General features: G+C 38.3%; 1 protein-coding gene across 3 annotated transcripts in view; it reads left to right on the top strand.

Moving 5' to 3' along the window:
- frmd5a (FERM domain containing 5a) overlaps window positions 1-20,255 on the top strand; it is an 84,333-nt gene that overhangs the window by 37,447 nt on the left and 26,631 nt on the right. For all 3 annotated transcript variants that reach the window (XM_088340265.1, XM_088340266.1, XM_088340267.1), the window contains exons 2-4: window positions 14,858-14,962; window positions 16,374-16,416; window positions 18,242-18,320. In XM_088340265.1, coding sequence (XP_088196391.1) covers window positions 14,858-14,962; window positions 16,374-16,416; window positions 18,242-18,320 — 227 coding nt within the window. The remainder of the gene's footprint in view (window positions 1-14,857; window positions 14,963-16,373; window positions 16,417-18,241; window positions 18,321-20,255) is intronic.

A 20,255-nucleotide genomic window follows, 5' to 3' on the forward strand; every position in this document is an offset into this window, starting at 1 on the left:
AATGTAAAATATCGACGTATCCGCTGTCACGACCGGAACGGAATTAGGACCCAGATGCTTAACGTTAACCACAAGTTCATTGCGATAAAAAGGAAAGGCAGCGGCTGCGATCCGGTGCTCGCTGGACGCGGGAAGCAAGCTGCTCACAGAATCGAAACGTGTTCCGAATGCGGAAGTGGATCTTCCGGAGCGGGAGATCGTAGTGTCGTAGACGGAAAAACTGGTCGATAGCCGTGACGGGAGATCAAAACGTGGTCGGGGTCAAAAAGCAGGTCGTAGCAGGAGACAAACAGGGAAATCAGGAACGTTGGGGTGGAAAACGGGCGAAAAAAGCGGGACCGACGGGAGTCAGAGTCAAAATGCTTGCCTTTGTGAAACAGGTTCGCTGACAGACTGACAACAGGTGAGTGAAAAGACTGAGTTTGACTAGGACGCAGACACAATCAGGAAGCCATCAGCGGCTGGTGCCATGCGAGCGGGCACAGGTGAAATAAATCAGTCATCATGACATCCGCATCTTTACGGTAAACCTATACTCGTAGTATGGACATGAATTTTCCAGATTGCCTTTATACTTAAAATTCAATGGTATTTACTGTTAAATAATTTTTATATATGTTTTAACTATATCTGGTTTATTCTTAATTACCACAACCAGATACATAAAACTTGTTAAATACCTAGCTTAACTAGCAAACATGAAAAAAAGCTTAAAGTGAATCAATTATGAGAAAATATCACCCTTTAAAGATAAAATATATCCTTCGTAGACAAGTCAAGTCAAGTCACATTGATTTGTATAGCCCTGAATCACAAAACGTCTCAAAAGGACTGCACAGGTTACAATTTAGTTAAAACCCCAGTTAAAGTTATTTGATACTAATTAAATATTTTCCGAAAAGTATTTCCAAATATACTTCTTGTGACAATGTTAAAAATATTATTCCAGTTTCATTTTTAAATGTTTAAATTATTGTGGAAGTCTATAAAGTTGCGTAAATTCCATGCGTGGGTAATTATTTTAGTAACTAATTCAATTTGAGCTTATTTTCACAATATATATATATATATATATATATATATATATATATATATATATATATATATATATATATATATATATATATATATATATATATATATATATATATATATATATATATATATATATATATATATATATTTATTTGTAGTTTTAATATATTTTTGCCTTCATTGCTTCTCTTCTGATTACTTCCTCGGGGCCATCACCACCTTAAACAAGTGTGCACAACTAAAATTATATATCTTGCAACTTATTGCTGCTAAAGGTTATTGCAATACTTTCCATTGCACTATTGTTATGATGCACTATTCTTTAATTGCATTATAATTATACCTTGGGCTAGTCTCTAAGCACTAAGTTTTGAAAATCTTACTGGACAATTCCCTCCGACATACCAGATAAGGTCTCACGGAACAGTAGAATGTGTACTATAACTTGCACTGTAGCCATAATTCCCAATAAGAGTGCGTTAAGGGCTTGTGAAAATAGATTCACCCATAAATACCTGCCATGAAATCCGATTGTACACTGCTTATGGCTCAATCGCAGATAAAGCCCAGATATGAGTCAATGTGTGTACGAGTCTTTGGCGTCGTGCCGCATAAAATGCGTCATGCCCGTTGGCTAGACCAAACGGTTCTGCAAGCCATTTCTGTCGCGCCGCAGGACTTCCAAAAGCGCTGGTTCCGAAAGTCTGAGTCAGTCGCCCACCGTCCTTTCATTGGACCGGGTTAGTTCAGATCACGTATCGCAGTCTGTGCAGACTGCGCAGACTGCGCAAAAATGAAGCATTGTTTTTATGCTAATCCCAAGCTTGACATCGATTGTTCAGCTCATTCGTTTCGGGGTTTATTTGTCACACTTTTAAGCAAGAAATCCTAACTGGTGTGAATGTTGTTGGAAATGATTCTAGCGAATCTTGCTCAGAGATCCGATGAAACAGAGGGCTGAAGGTCGTTTGAGTGTAAATACAACACTGCAGCTTTCTGGCTTTAGCTTTTGTCACTTGGAATCCGGTTCTTACTTGAAGTCTCATCAATTTATGTCACCCTGCTGGAATCAATGTTATTGCAAGGAAGGCAGAGAAATCCATCAAAGCAATGGGTGATGGTAAAGACAGCAAAGGCCTCACTAGTATTTTTTTATGCTACCCAACAGTAGCAAGCATGCACAGAGAATTTATTTGTGCATTCTCAACTATTGCATCCTTGCCAAATGTATGCAAATTAATCTCTCCTGCATTTTGCCCAAAATGTTGACATAAAATGAGAAAAGATTGTGCCGGGAGACCAGATCACCATAATTTTGTGTAAGAAAGTGTGTTTGGCTTGCTAGGCTAGATTTAGCTATTGCAGCACGATGTTGTCAAAGAAATACTGTAGTAAAATCTCTTTATTGTGACGGAAAAAACACTCGATTTCTTACCAAACAAAAAGTCTGGAATGATGAGAACTTTCTCCTTATTATTTTACTTAGCATTAAGTCTTTGAACATGTTGAGTGAAGAAATAGGACAGGATATTGGTGTACAAAGTATTCGAAAGAAAATATGATAGTTTTCTGGGTCAATTGATGACTCACAGTACATAGGTATGAAGTTTATTGTTTTACTGACAACCATTTATAAAAAAAAAAAAAATCTGCAATTGACTAAAACACAAATACACTCTGGTTACCTTCTTTTTGACATTTTAGATTATTCCGCAGAAGCTTTAGCTGTATTGTTTTGCATTGCTCAGAAGTAAAACTATACTTTGGTTGTATTTATCCATTATCTGCACCTCTTATCCTCAGTGGGGTCGCGGGGGTGCTGGAGCCCAACCCAGCTATCTTCGGGCAGTGGGCAGGGGACACCCTGAAAATGGTTGCCAGCCAGTCGCAGGGCACACAGAGACAGACAACTCTCACTCATTCACACATAGCGACAATTTGAACAGGCCAATTAACCTGACATGCGTGTTTTGGAATGTGGGAGGAAACCGGAGTGGCCAGATGAAACCAACACAAGCATGGGGAGAAGATGGGGAGAACTCTGCGCAAGAGGATTAGATCCCATGACCTTCAGAACTGTGCCAGACACACGGTAAACACTGTGCTGCCGTGCTGCCTGGTTGTAGATAGTATGGTTAAAACAGGCCTAGTTAACCACTAACACATCTGCCTTGTAAAGGGCACTGAGTGACTTACATACATAAATTTAAGGCTAATTTTAAGAAGAATTTTAAAAGAATTGATCATGCCTTTAAAGACTTTGATCATGTAAATGATTTCTTATGACAGTTAGATATCAGATTTCAGAGAAAATCACAATGATCTATCACCGATGAGGTACTTTCAGAACCAGCCCGCGGGCTACTTAGAGGTTCTTAGGGGCTACCTGGTGCTTACGGGCACCACGTTGGTAATTCCTGCACTAGAACGTCATACATTTGTGGATGCATGGTCTAATTATAAAACTTTGGCCAGATAATCAAAGAATATTTTACTGGGTGAAGGTGATATCTCTGAGAAACAAAAAACGTAATTCAAACATGTACACAAGATAACTACAGAAAAACACGACTGATTGGAAATCCCAGTAAGAGCAATAAATCAAAACTGTATAATCCTACACAGTGTACCTGATTTGCTTAACCAGCATACTGGTAGAGAATTATTAATCTTAAACCATCTTTGTACTTTAGGGGCACTTCAATTCTTTAAATGTCAAATTTCTGTCTTAAGATCACTCTTTTTCCGAGGCTCTCAACACAAGAATTATTCTTCTGCAGCCTTCTCTTTATCATCTTGATTCCTCACACTTCTGGGTCAAATCCTCACCATTCCCATCATGCATTGATGGCCCACTTTTCGCTGGTTCAAACTGCTATTCCGGTTCACAGCGTGCTCATTAAAAGCACTCAGCAGCACAACACTGTGCTTTTGTGACGACGCAAAATGCTCCAATTGGGGGAAGTATTATTCGTAAAACACTGATGACATCTTTGTTAATTTCCCCCGCGAGTATCTCGCTCTCTTTGATTGACGATTTGATAGTGGGTGAGTGACAGATTACGCGTAGCGTATCTCTTGCTTATGCTCGGGGGTTTTTGTATGGTAATGGCAATCGGCAGCTGCCAACAAGCTATTAAAATGATGGCAAATGTCACACCATATGCAAAATGCGGGGCTCAGGAACATGCAGCTCTAAAGCTACATATGGCACTTTAGCGCCGCCCTAGTGGCTCCCCAGATTTTTTTTTCTCCAGAAATGCTTGGAAACAAAAATGGAAAAGGTAGGGAGGGACATACATATTTTTAACTCAATGCCATGACATATAAATATGTTTTCGGAAGCTTTGTCCGAATGCCAAAAGGTAAAAATATATTTTTCTTCTTTTATTAAAAAAATAAAAATTACAAAGGATTTGGCGCTGCTCTTCAGGATGTATCGAGTCACTGGGAATGAATTGAGTGTGATGATTCACCATTTGATGGCAGGAGTGGCTTTTATCAGATCTTTGTCCACACATCTAGGAAGCCCAACTTCCGATTATGTTTCCTTTTTCCAGAGAATGAATGTGGCGAGTAGGCGTAGTGAATTGGTGTGTTGTGAGTCGGAAGATATGGACAAATAGTAATAGGCAGTTAACTCCTCAACAGAGCTTATTATTTTCTAAAAAAAGATGACAAAGTGCTATCCTCATTGTCAAGTTAGAGATGGACAACCTTGCATGTCAACAGGAGGGCAATTGCCATAGTGACCGAACTCATTTGAACACGTCAACAGAAACATTGGGTACTGAAAAGTTCCCTTTTAACTTTTTCTGTTACTTACACCTTGCCCTAATCTATCCATTCTGCAACTCAGAAGAGCCGGTAGCCTTTTTAAAGTGGATTTTAGGTATCAAGTATAGTTTTTTTTCAGTATTTTTGTTGTCCTTGTTGCAGTATTAAATACAAAGCTGCGTATGATGCGGCAGGGGTAAACCAGTGAAAGCTGTCGGGCCCTGCTGTTAAACAGAAGAGTGTGTTGTGTCTCCCTGACCTTAGTGACAGTCCCGCTTTCTTGTGTCCTGTTTCATCTAGAGGGACGAAAGCATGACCAACTTGGGTGCCGAGGTGCTTAACTTGTTTGGGTGTTTGGGAATTTCAGTTGGCCATGGTCCAAAGATTTTTGTGTGTGTTTTTTGCTACTTTTTCCCTTTTTTATTCATCTTTGTTTTTGTATGTGTTTATCTTGCTGTGGGTCACCCCTCTCGGGGGATATGATCAGGGTAGACAGATAGATAGAAAACATCATTACATTAGCCCAAAAATAAATCCTCAAATAAGCAAATCACTCAGCTGGATATGACAATTTTGCTAATTTTATGTACAGGTATATACTGATGTAATACAAAATGTGTCACTGGATTTAAAATCAAAATTATTTTCCTGTTATATCCTATTACAAGAGAAGTTTTTAATCAATCGGAATGTGATTTGACAGAGACAAGACTTTTAATCATCACAGCAATATTTTAATCAATTTATCCATTTAGTGCTAATTCGTGCACCTTGTGATTATATGATTATCCATTTATTTGAATGTCGTCGATATGACACTAAGCTAAACAACCTAAGAAGGACAGTGTACACAAAGGATGTGTAATTTAGGCCGTAATTCTTACTCCTGATGGTGAGAAGTGCAAAAGGACAATACAATGAATTGAGACAATGTGCCAATAAGTTCACGAAAATAAAGCGCATAAACTTTACATCCGTCTGAATTATTTTATACATGATATAAACACTTTTAGAAATGTTTGACTTTGCCTTCAACATGGATGGAGATGAATTGGACATGCAACAGTCCTGTCAGCCGTTGTCTGAGTCTCTGTTTATGTTCAGCTGGTGGAACTGGAAGTGATGCGAGGAACCAGATAGTAGTATTATTTTGCTACACTTTTCAACTTAAATCTCAAACAAACACAAAGTATTTATGTAGAAAACTTCCTAATGAAATTTCATCTGTTTTAGTCTTGTACCGTATTACATTTTAAACACAATACACTCCCCACCGTAGGGCACCATAACTAAACCTTGCAAGAAGTCAACACAGTAGTTATTTACTTATTTACTTCATCTAGTCGTTATACACAGTCTCTGCTTTTGTCTAAGTGGTGTTGTGATTCATTGTTGGGCAGAAGTCCTTAGTCTTACCTTGAGTCCAATAAAAAATGCCTGCAGTCTGGACAAAGGACTTGAGTAAAGCTGGGATTTGGGGAATTTTCCATTAATTTATGTTTTGTTTTTGTCATACCCAATTCAAGGTTATTTGTTTTGTTTTTTGTTGAAGTGCTTTTATCTGCAATTTAATCTAATTGAATATTCATATTATACTTAACTAGTTATTTCCACTTTTTCGAACAAAACTAGTATTGGGTGTCCGGTATTGGGACTGCAGTTGCTGAAATTGCACCTCTGTATGACAGCTTCTTAAAGAGCCACGGTTATATTAAAAAGTAAGTGGTGGAAGGGTCGTTGGTGACTTAATCTATTAACTGATCTCTATGAAGGGAAATACAAATTATAAAACTAAAGAAATCATCTCATGGTTATACATACACTCATTTCTTTAATGGCATTGATGATTTCCAAAGTGCCCATTTCACATACGGGGCTTTTGTGGCAGTAAAAGAGCCACTCTTGGCTCTTCGTGTACATTAGGAAATGTTTTTTTCCTTTTCTTTGTGCTCATCATAGACAAGGAGATCGCCGAATTGAACTACAGACACTGGGCATTATTAAACAATTCACGATTTTTCAATATCTCGGTGCGTGACATTTTTTGTAGTTCAACCGATACTAGTTTTTGACAAAGGCTACAAAATCCTAGAGAATTTATAGTCACAAAGGCCTTTTTTTCATATTGTCAAGACAGGACCCATTTGCGTTACGTTTCTCTCATTTTTATTGGAAGAAAGAGAAAGGGTTGCGCCCACGATCCGGTGATTGCTGGACGCGGGAAGCGGGTCGCTCTGAATGCGAAAGTGGACCTTCTGTGGCGAGCTATGGCGGTGTCGGGAACGGAAAAAGATGTAGGTAGCCGGGACAGGAGAGTAGAAACGGGGTCGGGGTCGGAATCGAGTCGTAAGCCAGGAAAGGAGAGTAGACGTGGTCGGGGACAAAAAGAGGTCAAAAGCCGGGACGGGAGAGTAGACGTGGTCAGGATCAAAAACGGGTCGAAGCCGGGGAATAGACGGGAGCAAAAAACTGGTGGAAGTCAGGGTCGAAAAGGCCTGCCTCGTGTTGAGGTTCGCAGACGGACTGACAAAGGGGACAGACAGGAGTGGGTCTAAATAGGGACAGGGAGCCAATCATAGTCAGAGGCAGTTGGCGCCAAAGAAGTCGGCACAGGTGATTCACATCGGTAATCATGACACATATTCTTATTCTGAAATGTGTATTTGTCTGTAATTGTGAAAAATATTTATTTTTTTTCTTCCGTAACATTCCCTTCTTGTAGATTCCAGTGTGTAATATTTGACCGCTAGATGGCAATGTATTGTCTAATGTGAACGGGAAACAACAGCACAGCGTAGGAGCAAGATGACAGATAAACAGGGCGGCTACTTCTAGGTAGGAATTTTACTATGTAAAACAAATAAACATTTCTAGACCTATGATTTTTTTATCTACAAATTAACATTGGTATTATAGTTCATGTATTTTTTACTGAATGAAAGTTTTTCTTACCACTAGTAGGCACTAAATATTACAAGCTGTCCCTTTTATACAACATCGTAACAAACATAATTTGCAACCATAACCATATATCCCCATTGTAAAGCTATTTTTATCACCATGAGTCACATCAGTTGTTACAGTGTATGACCTTGAAACTGGCCACTGGAGACCCTAAGACAACAAGCAGCATTAAATATTACTAGGGTTGGGTAGGGTTACTTTAACTTGATTACTTTCAATTACTTTTGGATTACTCCAATACCAAATATGCTAATAAAAGACAAAATAAATTAAATATGAATACAATTATGACTCACAATATGTGGTAGGCTTTCTCTCCTGGCTTTGATCTCTTTGATCTCCGGCAAAACTAACATAAAATGCGACAGAAACAAAATGAAAATAAATCCAAACAGCTTGCCAACATCATTTTTGCCGTTCCATGTGTTCCGTTACTCCCCAAGCCTGCACAAAATTTAGTAATTTTATTCATATTCAGTTTCTTTTGTCCTTTATTAGCATATTTGGTATTGGAGTAATCCAAAAGTAATTGAAAGTAATCCAGTTAAAGTAAACCTACCCAACCATGTATATTACACACTATCACTTTAAGGAAAACATTTTTGGGGTATTTAAAGGCATTTCTTTTAAAATAACATTTAATTTTTGTAAAAGGAAGGGAAATATCAGTACAAATTGTATTGGAATTTGCACATTGTAATAGTATTGATGACTACCCAAGATTTGGGTTTTGTAGTAATGCGCAACTAATGTTTTAATTTAATGTACTGGAAAAAGTCAAGTTTGAAAAATGTGGTAAAATAAATAAAATAGTCGTCTTTTGAAGGAAAATGTTCTATTGAAAGATACATTTAATGTATAATTTTTAATTTTTTTTAACCATTTTACAATTTATTTTAAAATTTATTCTCAGTAAAGGTAAAATAAATGTTACTTTACAAAATTATTTGTTGTTTTTAATATCAAGTTGTTTTGCTCTTTTTTTTGTATTCCACTTAAAAAGTACAATAAAAAATATACTAAAATGATTACAATCATACTTAGAGTGACCAAAATAACCTTGTCACGAAATGGAAGAGGGCTGTCACGAGGCGTGGGGGAGTGGAAGGGGTGACCGGACCAGAACGGAGGCAGGAGGCAGGAAGGGAGAACTCAATTGCGTAACGATCCAAAACTTTTATTCACAAAAATAAAAGTTGTCCAAAGCTCTGGGACATGACAAAACAAACAGTTGATTCTTCCAACTCAACTAAACAGGACAAGGCATAACAGAACAGACAATGTTTAAAACTAAAACAGGACAAGGCATAACAGACCGGGGAATGTATATAATGAGCCAGCGCCCGCCAAACTCACAACCCAGCCTTAAGTAGCAAACCAGCAATCAGCTGATCTGCTTCAGCTTGAGTTCGGGGGCGCGGCAGACTGGTCGCCACGGCGACCGTGACAAACCTGGCCACAAAAACAAGTACAAAATCGAATAGAATAAATAAATTTAGCTAAATTATCTGCCAACGGAGAAAGATATTAATTTCATGAATAGATAAATAAAAAAATACGTATTTTCTACGCAAATATAAGATGTGAGTACTGAATTCATTCACCTCTGTATAATATACACTCCTGTTTAACACGCACCCTTAATTTTGATTAAAATCTGTATAATTTTTTTCTCAGCTCAAACGAAGCATTGTAAGTGACAAAACTTGTAGAATATATTCGTCCATAATTAAAATCATTCCTTTATTGAAATAAACCATGAAAAAAAAAAAAAAATCTACAGTGTTTTTTTACACCATAGAGTAGTTTTCTTCGTTTTGCTTTGTAGCGTTTCTATCTATTAGGATGACTTTGTTTTCTCAATTGTCTAACATGTGATAATGAGATCAAATCTAATGCCTTTACATATGTCATCTATATTCCTGGTGGTCTAGTGCTGTGTTTTTCACCTTTTTTGAGCCAAGGCACAATTTTTTCATTAAAGAAAATTTTGAAAATATTTAAGACCTAATCCCTGGCACTAGTTTAAAGTTGTTGTTTTTTTAAGCTTAAATTATTATATTGCTTAAAGCTACAGTAGGTGTTTTTAATCTTTTGTGGTTACCGTGGCTCAGGATATAATAAAGGTTATTATTCATTTGGGTGTGTAATTTTGCCGCATTTTGAAATTTTTGTTTTTTTAGAAACATAACAAGTAAACATAACAAACATAACAAAAATTCTCACAATTACCGATGTGAATCACCTATGCCCGCTCTTTTGGCGCCAACCGCTGCGGGCTCTGATTGGCTCGCTGTCCCTATTCAAACCCAGTCTTGTCAATCCCCTGGGTTCAGTCCGTCTGCGGACATCTGTTTATACAAGGCAAGCCTTTTTTTGACCCTGACTCCCGCCTGTCCCGTTTTTGCTCCCGTTTGTCTCCGGCTACGACCTGTTTTGATCCCGAACACGTCTGCTCTCCCGTCCCGGCTTACGACCCATTTTTTATCTGGACTACGTCTACTCTCTCGTCCTGGCTTACGACTCGCTCCCGACCCTGACCACGCTTTGCCCTCCCAGTCCCGGCTACCTACCAGTTTTTCCGTCCCTGACACCGCCATTGCTCACTACGGAAGATACACTTCCGTGTTCGGATCACAATCCGAGTGCAAGAGAGACTTGCTTCTCGCGTCCAGGGAACACCGGATCGTGGGCGCTGTCCTTTTTCTTTCTTTCAATAAAACTTGTGGTAAACGTAACGTAATTGCGTCCTGTTCTGGTCCTGACAAAAAATAATACTAAAAATGAATAAAAAATATCAGCCAGAGGATTTTTTTACTACTATCTTTTTCTTTCTTTTCTTTATATTAAATAGGATAATAATAAAATAAATCAACAAAATCATGTGCAAGGCTTTAACATTACTTGATGTATTATTGATATTGTTCTTTGCAAAACTAAACATTTATTTTTTAAAAAAAGGGCTCAGTGGAAGGCCTTTAGAGCAGGTTGGACTTCCTTCGTTGAAGGCTTCTCCCCTTATTCTCCATGCTAGTTCAAAATCCATTGATATTGTCTCTCCTTAATTTGAATGTCCTCTAAAGTTTAAAATTATCCTTTGTATTTCAGATGAATTAAGTTACATATGCTTCCCTGCACTACCTCATGAGCATATGATTAGTGTCACGACCAGAACGGAATCAGGACCCAAATGCGTCGCGTTAACCACAAGTTTATTGAATAGAAAGAGGAAGGGCAGCGCCCGCGAACTGGTGCTCCCTGGACGCACGCAAACGGATCGTGATCCGAATGTGGAAGTCGATCTTCTGTAGCGGGAGATGGCGGTGTCAAGGACGGAAAAACGTGGTCGGAATCAAAAACGGGTCGTAAGCGGGGACCGGAAAGCAGACGTGGTCGGGATCAAAATACGGGTAGTAAACCGGGACGGGAGAGCAGATTGGTTGGGACCACAAACAGGACATAGCCGGAGACAAACGGGGAGATCAGGAACGGACAGGTGGCAAAACGGGTGCAAAAACGGGACGGGCGGGAGTCAGGGTCAAAAAGGCTTGCCTTGTAACAACAGAGGTTCGCAGATGAACTTACAACCGGAGAGTGACAGGACTGGGCTTTAAAAAGGTACAGGGAACCAATCAGATAGCCCGCAGCGGCTGGTGCCAAATGAGCGGGCACAGGTGATCCAAATCGGTAATCATGACAGATATATGAAATTAATTATAGAATAGCTATTTACTGCCACCTACTGATATGAATGAATGTTACATTACTCGGCTAATGAGTGGAAGAAATCCAAGATACTGAACAATGGCATGCTTTTTTGCAAAGATAAAATCGTACAATTTCTCGTGGCACACTAGACAAGGTCACGCGGCACACTTGTGTGCCCGGGCACACTGGTTGAAAAACACTGGTTTAGTGGTTAGGATTAGGTGCTCTCTTCGCCTTGATTCCAGTTGCATCCATAGTTTTGCCATTGTAGTCAGCGCTAATTTTCGACCCGATTAATCATTGCACAAAAACGGTAATATATGATCATGAAACCTTGTGTATCACGCGCACCCAAACTTTGAGTAATTTTTTTAAGTAAGAAAAAAAAGTGCATGTACGCGAATAAATGCAGTACATTGTAAGGCCACTTTTATGAGCACACCTTGTCCTGTTTGATTAAAAAAAAAAAATCATCATTAGTCCACGACCTTGCATTTAGAACGGCTGTTGAGGACTAAAGGCAGCTGTCCTTGGCGTCGGGCAGAGGCTGAATCGGGGGTGGGCGGTTATACGAGTGTGGGTGAGGGTAATGAGCGAGCCTCTGGGGGCAACAGTGGGGTGTCCGAGTGAACGGCGCGGAATACTAACAAACGTCTTGAACAAAAGACCAGATGTCCTTTCGGGTTTTGGCGTGTCTTTTCCATCCTAAACTGCTCTTTAATTGTTTAGGGAGTTCTCGCTAGATCGCTATCACGAAGAGAGATAAAACAAGATAATAACGCACTGCAAAACAGCCTCCAATATTATGTTTTATGGCCTTGCGCTTAATGAGCGCGGAGCCTTAGGAACTGAGGACGATGCTGTTGTTATTGATATTCTTGCAGGGTGTAAAATCTCCTTAGTGCTGATAACTGCCCCGATAGAGCGGAGGGGCCAGAACTAATTTGGTTTAAACTGAAAAAGCCGTGACGGTTGCAAACATTAAATAGGGCAATGTAGACATGCCAGGATCTGTTTTCTGAGTGTGAATTGAAGTAACCTTGCTTATCGAGGTAGGCGATATGACCAGATTAATTTGTGAGGGACTTAGACAAGATGTTCATCTAAAAAAAATTTAAAAATTGTTAGAGCATCCTTAGGGGCGTATTCTATTAATTTCCCGACGTAGCTAGCAAATAGCATCAGTTCAGAATGCCAGTCTAATACCAGTAACAACTAATGCTGATGCTAGCGTTGTGGACATAGCTTTAATGCCTAATGTTGAGCCATGTAAATGTGTTAGAACATTTTAACTATTTAAATTAAACACTGTCCATAAAGTAGATACCTTTCCACAAATGTCAGATTTGTCTCATCTCATCTCTCATCTCATTAGCTGCACCGCTCATCCTCAGCAGGGTCGCGGGGGTGCTGGAGCCCATCCCAGCAATCATCGGGCAGTGGGCAGGGGACACCCTGAACTGGTTGCCAGCCAATCGCAGGGTACACAGGGACAGACAACTCGCTCGCTCATTCACACCTAGGGACAATTTGGACCGGCCAGTCCACCTGAAATGCATGTCTTTGGAATGTGGGAGGAAATCGGAGTGCCCGGAGGAAACCCACGCAAGCACGGGAGAACATACAAACTCCGCACAGTAAGTCCGGTAGCTGCATTTGAACCCACACAGGAGGTTCCCAAGACCTTAGAATTGTGCCGCACACGCGCTAACCACTGCGCCGCCGTGCTGCCTTGTCAGATTTGTAATTTTGGTAAATTTTAAACACGTTCCTGCATATATTTAAGTCAAGTCAGGTCGTATTTATTTGTATAGCCCTTAACCACAAAGAGTCTCAAAGCGTTGTACAGGCCACAGATTATTACAAACCAGAGACTATTATTACACCATCCCCTGATCCAAAACCTACATGAGGGCAAGGAAAAACTCAAAAAAACCTCAACATAAGGAAAATGAGGAAACCTTGAGAAGGGACCGCACATGAGGTAATCCCCCTTCCACAATGACCAAGCTGCAACGGATGTTGCAATAAGAAATAACACACAGCTACATAAAATATAGGTTATTCATATGCTATAGAATGGTAGTGTGTTTTAACTTGTATAAGTAACCTGTCTTGTTTTGTTCTGAAAAATAAAGATGAAAATAAATAAAGTGAAGTTTAACTTACTTTTGGAAGATTAGCTTCAAGAGTTAGGCGACTTCCTCCTCCATAGTAAAAAGTGGCCGAAAAAAGCGATACAACTATTTTCTCACCCGATTAAGCTTTCATATTCCACTTTCATGTCAAATGAAACGGCTCGCCTCTTCTTTACACTTTACACCAACCATATTGAATGGATGCAAGAGTTATTAAACAGTAAAAAAGTTTTTAGCGCACTGGAGATACAGTATAGTATGCTTACACACAAACTAGTTAGAGGCAGCCGGATTTCCTCTTTGGAGAGGATGCTGGGTGAGCTCTCACAGTGCCACACGTCGGTCGCGGCGGAAAGAAGCACTACAGTAATGTCCTGTACTCGGAAAAAGGTGCACACACATATTTTTCGACATCCCGATTTTTTTTTTTCGTAACTCCAATGTTCGTTAGTAGGGGAACGTCTGTAGTTTTGTCTACACTCAAATACGGTGGAGTGTCAAATTACTGTGAATTCGATATCGCCACTGCGTTGCATAAGTGTAACGGGGATAGACTGTCCAAGCATGTTTTTTGATCGAAACTCTCTTGAACATCTATGCAGATAATAAATTGGAATTTAGGAAGAAGATCCGGTGGAATACAGTAATGAGAGTACTAGAAATAATAGCCGTGACACAAATATGCATGCATTGCAAAGCTTTTATTAGCATAAGTTGTTTGAGGAAATGATGCGCCTACTTGTAATCACGCCTCTTCATGTTCTTATGTAAACCATCTGAGCAGCTCTCCTGGCTATACGATTGGAAGCCACGAATTACCGCTGCGCCCGTCAAAGTGTCTCACTCCCTGTATCGTTTTTTTTAACTCATCAAAACAAATTCAAGTGGCTTTAGGTTGAGCTGAGTGGACGCCCGTGTTTGTCACCAGCATCCGATTTGTTTTGCAAAGTGCTATATATCATGAAGTATACACTTACTGTACGTTTCTATAAGGATTAGCAAATCCCACTGCAGGATCCCTGCATAGTAAATTCATCCTCTCTTTAAGCTCCAGGCTCTGGAGACACCTCAGATGGTACTAATACTGGATGAAGTCAGTCCATCTCCTGGCTTATGGATTCACATTCCCTATAAAGCCATCTGGAATTTTTTTAAATCTGTTTCTCGCACTTAAACTTAATTTCACTCTATTAGGATTTGTTTCCAATGAATGTTGTTTTTCTTCTGCCCAACAGCGAGATGCTAAAGGCCAGTATTTGTTTGATCTCATCTGCCACCACCTGAACTTACTGGAGAAAGATTATTTCGGCATCCGATACGTGGACCCTGACAAACAGCGGGTGAGTCGCCATGGAGTCATTTCTCTCCTTGATTCAAAATCCTTGTAATTGCTTTCATTAGCTAATGGTGCGTAGCTACTCAAGAGGCAAGTGAGCACATAGCTGCTTGCTGGCCATGTCACTAAGTAACAATCATCTTTTTAGGATAATAGAATACAAAATTTCACCTGTACATAGCAGCAAACTATATTTTTGGTTTAAATGAAGAACATTTATAATTGCTAGCTGCTAATGCAGAGGATAATGGAGGTTTCTCACTCTACAATATAAACCTCATTAAAGCTTTTTAACAGTCTTAATTAGCGATTAAATGATTTCCGGCTGATATCGCTGTTACTTTAATAAATTTAAACTTGAACTGGGTTATGAATTCTAACTCTCAAAATCACATCAACTAGCACTCCACTATCCGCTACTATATACATTCTCAAAATAAAAGCAAAACAAGGCATTTATAGGCATTGAACATTGACTATGTTTAGATACAGTTAATATTGAGTTTAAGATCGAAATATTTACCAGTATTCTGGTTTTGTTGCGCCGCATCAACACACACTTTAACCAATTCTGCTCATATTTGTGTTTAAAATGAATTGATTAAGACATTAAGAGTTTCTCCTTACATAAACAAAATCATACTTTATTTCTTCTACCTACCTACCTAACTATCCTTCTTACCTACCTACCTACCATCCTACCAACCTCTTAATTTATCTACCTAACTACCGACATCTTTAACTGTGTCTGTCTGACTCTCTTTTCTATCTAGCTCTCTTCTCTTTCTATCTACAGTATCTATCTTTCTATACAGCTTTCTATCCAGAAAGCTATCTAGCTTGCTATTTTGCTAGCTAGAGTAGTCTATTTAGCCTGATCTAGGAGCTATCTAAAGCAGTCTTTCTAGACCGTCCTGGCTAGCTGTCTACAGCAGTCTGTTTTAACTCGGTCTAGCAAGCCATTCAGATATCTACAGCTATCTATAGTTAGATCTTTAGCTTAATCTAGCTAACTTGTCTAACTCTGACAAAAGAAAATTTTTTTGCCGGAAAAGCTTTACATTTCATTTTGAAAAAAACATTTATGAAGACTTTCTTTATTGTTTTCACAAATACCTTTCCTCACCCATTAGCACCCTGTCAACTATTTAGTCTGCGTCTCGGCCAAAGTCAGGTGGCATCTTAATTAGAACTAGTGCTGTAGAAAAGGGATGGCGCAGTCATTTTATACATACACAGCAAAATTTAGCTGTCCTCACTTACTCTAGTTAACTTCTTTTTTAGTGTACCAAACTTCAATCTTTATGCTTGTTGGAAAAGGAAATCGTTTTTGCCTTTTACATTTTTAATTGATGCTTTTGCGTGTTACCTCAATTATGTCTGTAACTCATCAATCTGCTCTGCTTCCAACACAGCACTGGTTGGAGTTAACGAGGTCCATTGCTAAGCAAATGAAATGTAAGTATTCCTCTTTTTATTTGTGTGTTTTGTATAGCGACGCTTAGTGGTGTAAAAATGCTCCATTCATTTAACTGACACACCATTGATTCAAATAATAAACAAAAACACATGTACCATCTCATATACAAGACTCGATGGTTTAGAAATTCGTAATTTTATGACACAACCTGACACGCCCATTGAAGAAGGTTACATTTGGTGGCCATCTAACTAAAACGGAAGCCCGAATCACCCTTTTGCGAAGGTAGCTTGTCACAGTGGTGCTTTTTAGCTCAGTCACTTAACTTCGACTGCTAAGCCCTGTATGTGATGGTCACCGAATCTAGTCATCCAGGCATCTTTCACTTTTTGTTCTAAGGTTTATTTCTCTAGCCACCCATGCTAGCTGGTACAATAAATTAAGCTTGCTTTGTCCTTCAGTGTCTCCCACCTTCCACAGCTCTTTATGCAAGCGAATGTGGCTGAGTTGTTTCCGGGTCCCGACAAATTCTGCTTCGCTCTTTTGCTAGCCAGCTTCTCCAACTAGCAGCTAAAGCTAGCCACTTACATATCCTCTGAGTAACTCCAGCGGTTCGACTTATTTCGGCCGCTCCGGGTGTATCCAGCTAGCTCGGCCTAGTGTTGCCATTCACAAGGATTAATACCAGTTCTCGTGTCTTGTCACGATCTAAAATTCATCCTTGCTAACGCAAGAAAATATGAAATTCAGCCGGAAGCAGGAGCCGGATTTCTTCTTCTTCCTTTCTTGTCCTCTACTCGGAGAAAAAGTGCACACATTACAAAATCTAACTTACAGCAATGTCCGGATATTTTTCGACATCCCGAAAAAAATGTTCGTATCTACCGTTTTTCGTAAGTCGAATGGTCGTAAGTAGGGGAGCATCTGTATAAGGCTCTTTCACCTCAGTTGGGCATTGTTAACACATACTTAATAGAGAAAATATTGAATTTTAAAGATTTTTAGGACACCTCAAACAACTGGATATATAACTTTGTTGACAAAAACAAATTTAAACATCAATTAGTCACCCTCAAGAAAAGTTCAAATTTGATGGCCAATGAGATAATACATTATCGTTATATTTCTTACAGACACAATCAATTGACTGGGGCGGTTGCTTGGGAACTAAACTTAAAGTAGCTCTTGACTTGCGTACTTGGAGAAGGGGGAAATGTAATTAAATATGACCTTTTACAAAAACAGGGTATATTTGCTATTGATGACTTTGAAGTATAGTGTTGTATAATGTGAATAATGCTGATAATTTTTATTCTTTTTCTCATCATTTTAAGAGTGGGGTTACCACGGATCCTTGAAAAGTCTTAAAAGGCATGGAATTCATTATTCTAAAAATAAGGCATTAATTGGGATTCAAATATTTTAGATCCAATTTTCAAAGTCTTAAAACTGTGAACACATTAATAATTATTATTTGTATATATTCATATTTTTATGAACTAAAAATATTAAGTAAAAAAGCCTTTTTTATGTATTATGATACACATGCTTCATGAATGTTGCAGAAATCTGAATTAATAGTTATCTGCCAGTTTTTATTTATTGTTTTTCGTGCCTAAAACTACGGGGAGTGCTTTTTTTCTCAGATGAAAAGTTTTTAACTGGACCCAAATGTGATTTTTAAAACAATTAAAATAACATTTGTTTAAAATTGCTTTTAATCCATGGGGTGTTTCAATTGTTATTTTTTTGCCGACTTAAATTTGATTTCAAAAGGCATTAAAAAGTCTTAAAAAGTCTTGACTTTATCTTGCCTTAAGCTGTAGGAACCCTGAAGATGTATATTTTCTTTGTTTGCCCCAGCTCAGCCGCCTTTCACCATGTGTCTACGCGTCAAGTTTTACCCTCCGGATCCAGCAGCTCTCAAGGAGGAAATCACTCGGTAAATTTCAAACTCATTTTCGGTAGCAAGGATGCCTATTCCGGAATTTTTCATTGAAAAAGTGACACACATTGATTAAGTACAAATATTTTTAATGTAGTTGTAAAGATTATTTTAACTTAAAATTCTTCCTATTTTTAAGGGAAATAATGTGTTTTTTTTAATGAAAATGTCCACATTATATTGTACAATAACCCAATTTGAGATCATCAAATATATAAGAGTCCAATAAAGCGTTATATCAAATATTTTAATTAAAATTGGAATTAGAAGTTTTGATAGAAAAAAATATAAGTTTTGATAAACGATTTTTACTGTTAATTCGTTGTTGAAGAAATAAATGGTTTTAGTTTTAATTCCCAAATATGTTTTACTCTAAAAAAAAAACCCGATAAACGTATTTTACTGGGAAAAAAAAATCTTAGTTTTGTGCCAGATCATTTATACTAATTTTCAGTTTTACTTGTTTTGCTACTATAATAATTCAGTGTTTTTTCTTTGTTTTTCTTATAAGATGACAAAATAAAAATTAGCAAAATTGTGAAAATTTCAATAAAAGGGGTTTTAAATAATACCATGAAAATTAAATTCTGAAAAGTATGATGTTCTTATATACTGTGAAGAAAATAAGTATTTGAACACCCTGCTATTTTGCTATTTCACCCATTTAGAAATCATGGAAGGGTCTGAAATTACCATCATAAGTGCATGTCCACTGTGAGAGGGATGAACTAAAAAGAAAAACAATGCATTGAATATTATATATGACTAGCCATATTACACAATTGCCTGTTATTGAGATAATAATTTTTTTATTTCCAAAGGTCTTTTTGATGAGCAAAGTAGTGAACATTTTTTAGGTTTTGTATGCCTCATATTCTGATTTTAATTAGAATTTACTATCTTTGTCTATTAAAATAATACCTCAATGTGCAAAAGTATTTGATCAAATCATTTTTTCCAATCGTATGTAATATGGACAAAATGACCATTTCAAATGATTCAAATGATTATACATTTAAGTTTTAATTCCTGTGAAAATGAAAACAAATTCATAATATTATCAACATTATCTACCAATGGAACAAAAACCTATACTTAAAAGAATATAATTTTATTGTTTAATCAAGTTTTTTGAACTTTTTGAAGTAATACCCTTTTGAAAACTTAAGAAAACAAGTGCGCCTTGAGTCTGGATCTATTTTAATCTATCAAAATTAATCCTCCTCTCAAATATTTAAACCCAAGAACAGAGCGTGTCTTTGTACCGCACCGCAATAATGAATATTACACAGTTTGCTGAAGGACTTGTTCAGTCGGAGGTCTGCAAAAAGCTTTCCGTGGTAACCCTGAATGAAACATGGCAGAGCAACACTTGCTTTGCATAACATTAGTATTTGCAAATGATAATTGTGCATAATGAAGGTCGTTTTGATGCTTCTGACGTGCGCACGCTTGTCGCTGATGGATTCTATGCTGGCTGGCCACAGCGGGGGACGTGAACCATGCGGCATGTCGCACACGCGTGTAATAAATTGTACTGCCGAGAACGAGGCTAAAGGCCATTGATGGAGGCTGCACCGAGAGAGAGAGAGAGAGAGAGAGAGAGAGAGAGAGAGAGAGAGAGAGAGAGAGAGAGAGAGAGAGAGAGAGAGAGAGAGAGAGAGAGAGAGAGAGAGAGAGAGAGAGAGAGAGAGAGAGAGAGAGAGAGAGAGAGAGAGAGAGAGAGAGAGAGAGAGAGAGAGAGAGAGAGAGTAAGATGCGAAGGAAAATGAGGAATCTGAGTGTCCTTTATGATAATGGTGAAGAGGTAATGTATTTAATCACCAGGCCCATCGAGCTTCCATGTTGTGATAGTAGATGTTGCGGATATATTTAAGGCGTATAGTACAAAATACATTCACAAGCATATTCAGAACCTTGTCCAATAAACTA

The sequence above is a fragment of the Urocampus carinirostris genome, chromosome 7 (assembly GCF_059441175.1).
Source record: "Urocampus carinirostris isolate Australia breed hairy pipefish chromosome 7, RoL_Ucar_1.0, whole genome shotgun sequence".
Taxonomy (NCBI): Eukaryota; Metazoa; Chordata; class Actinopteri; order Syngnathiformes; family Syngnathidae; genus Urocampus; species Urocampus carinirostris.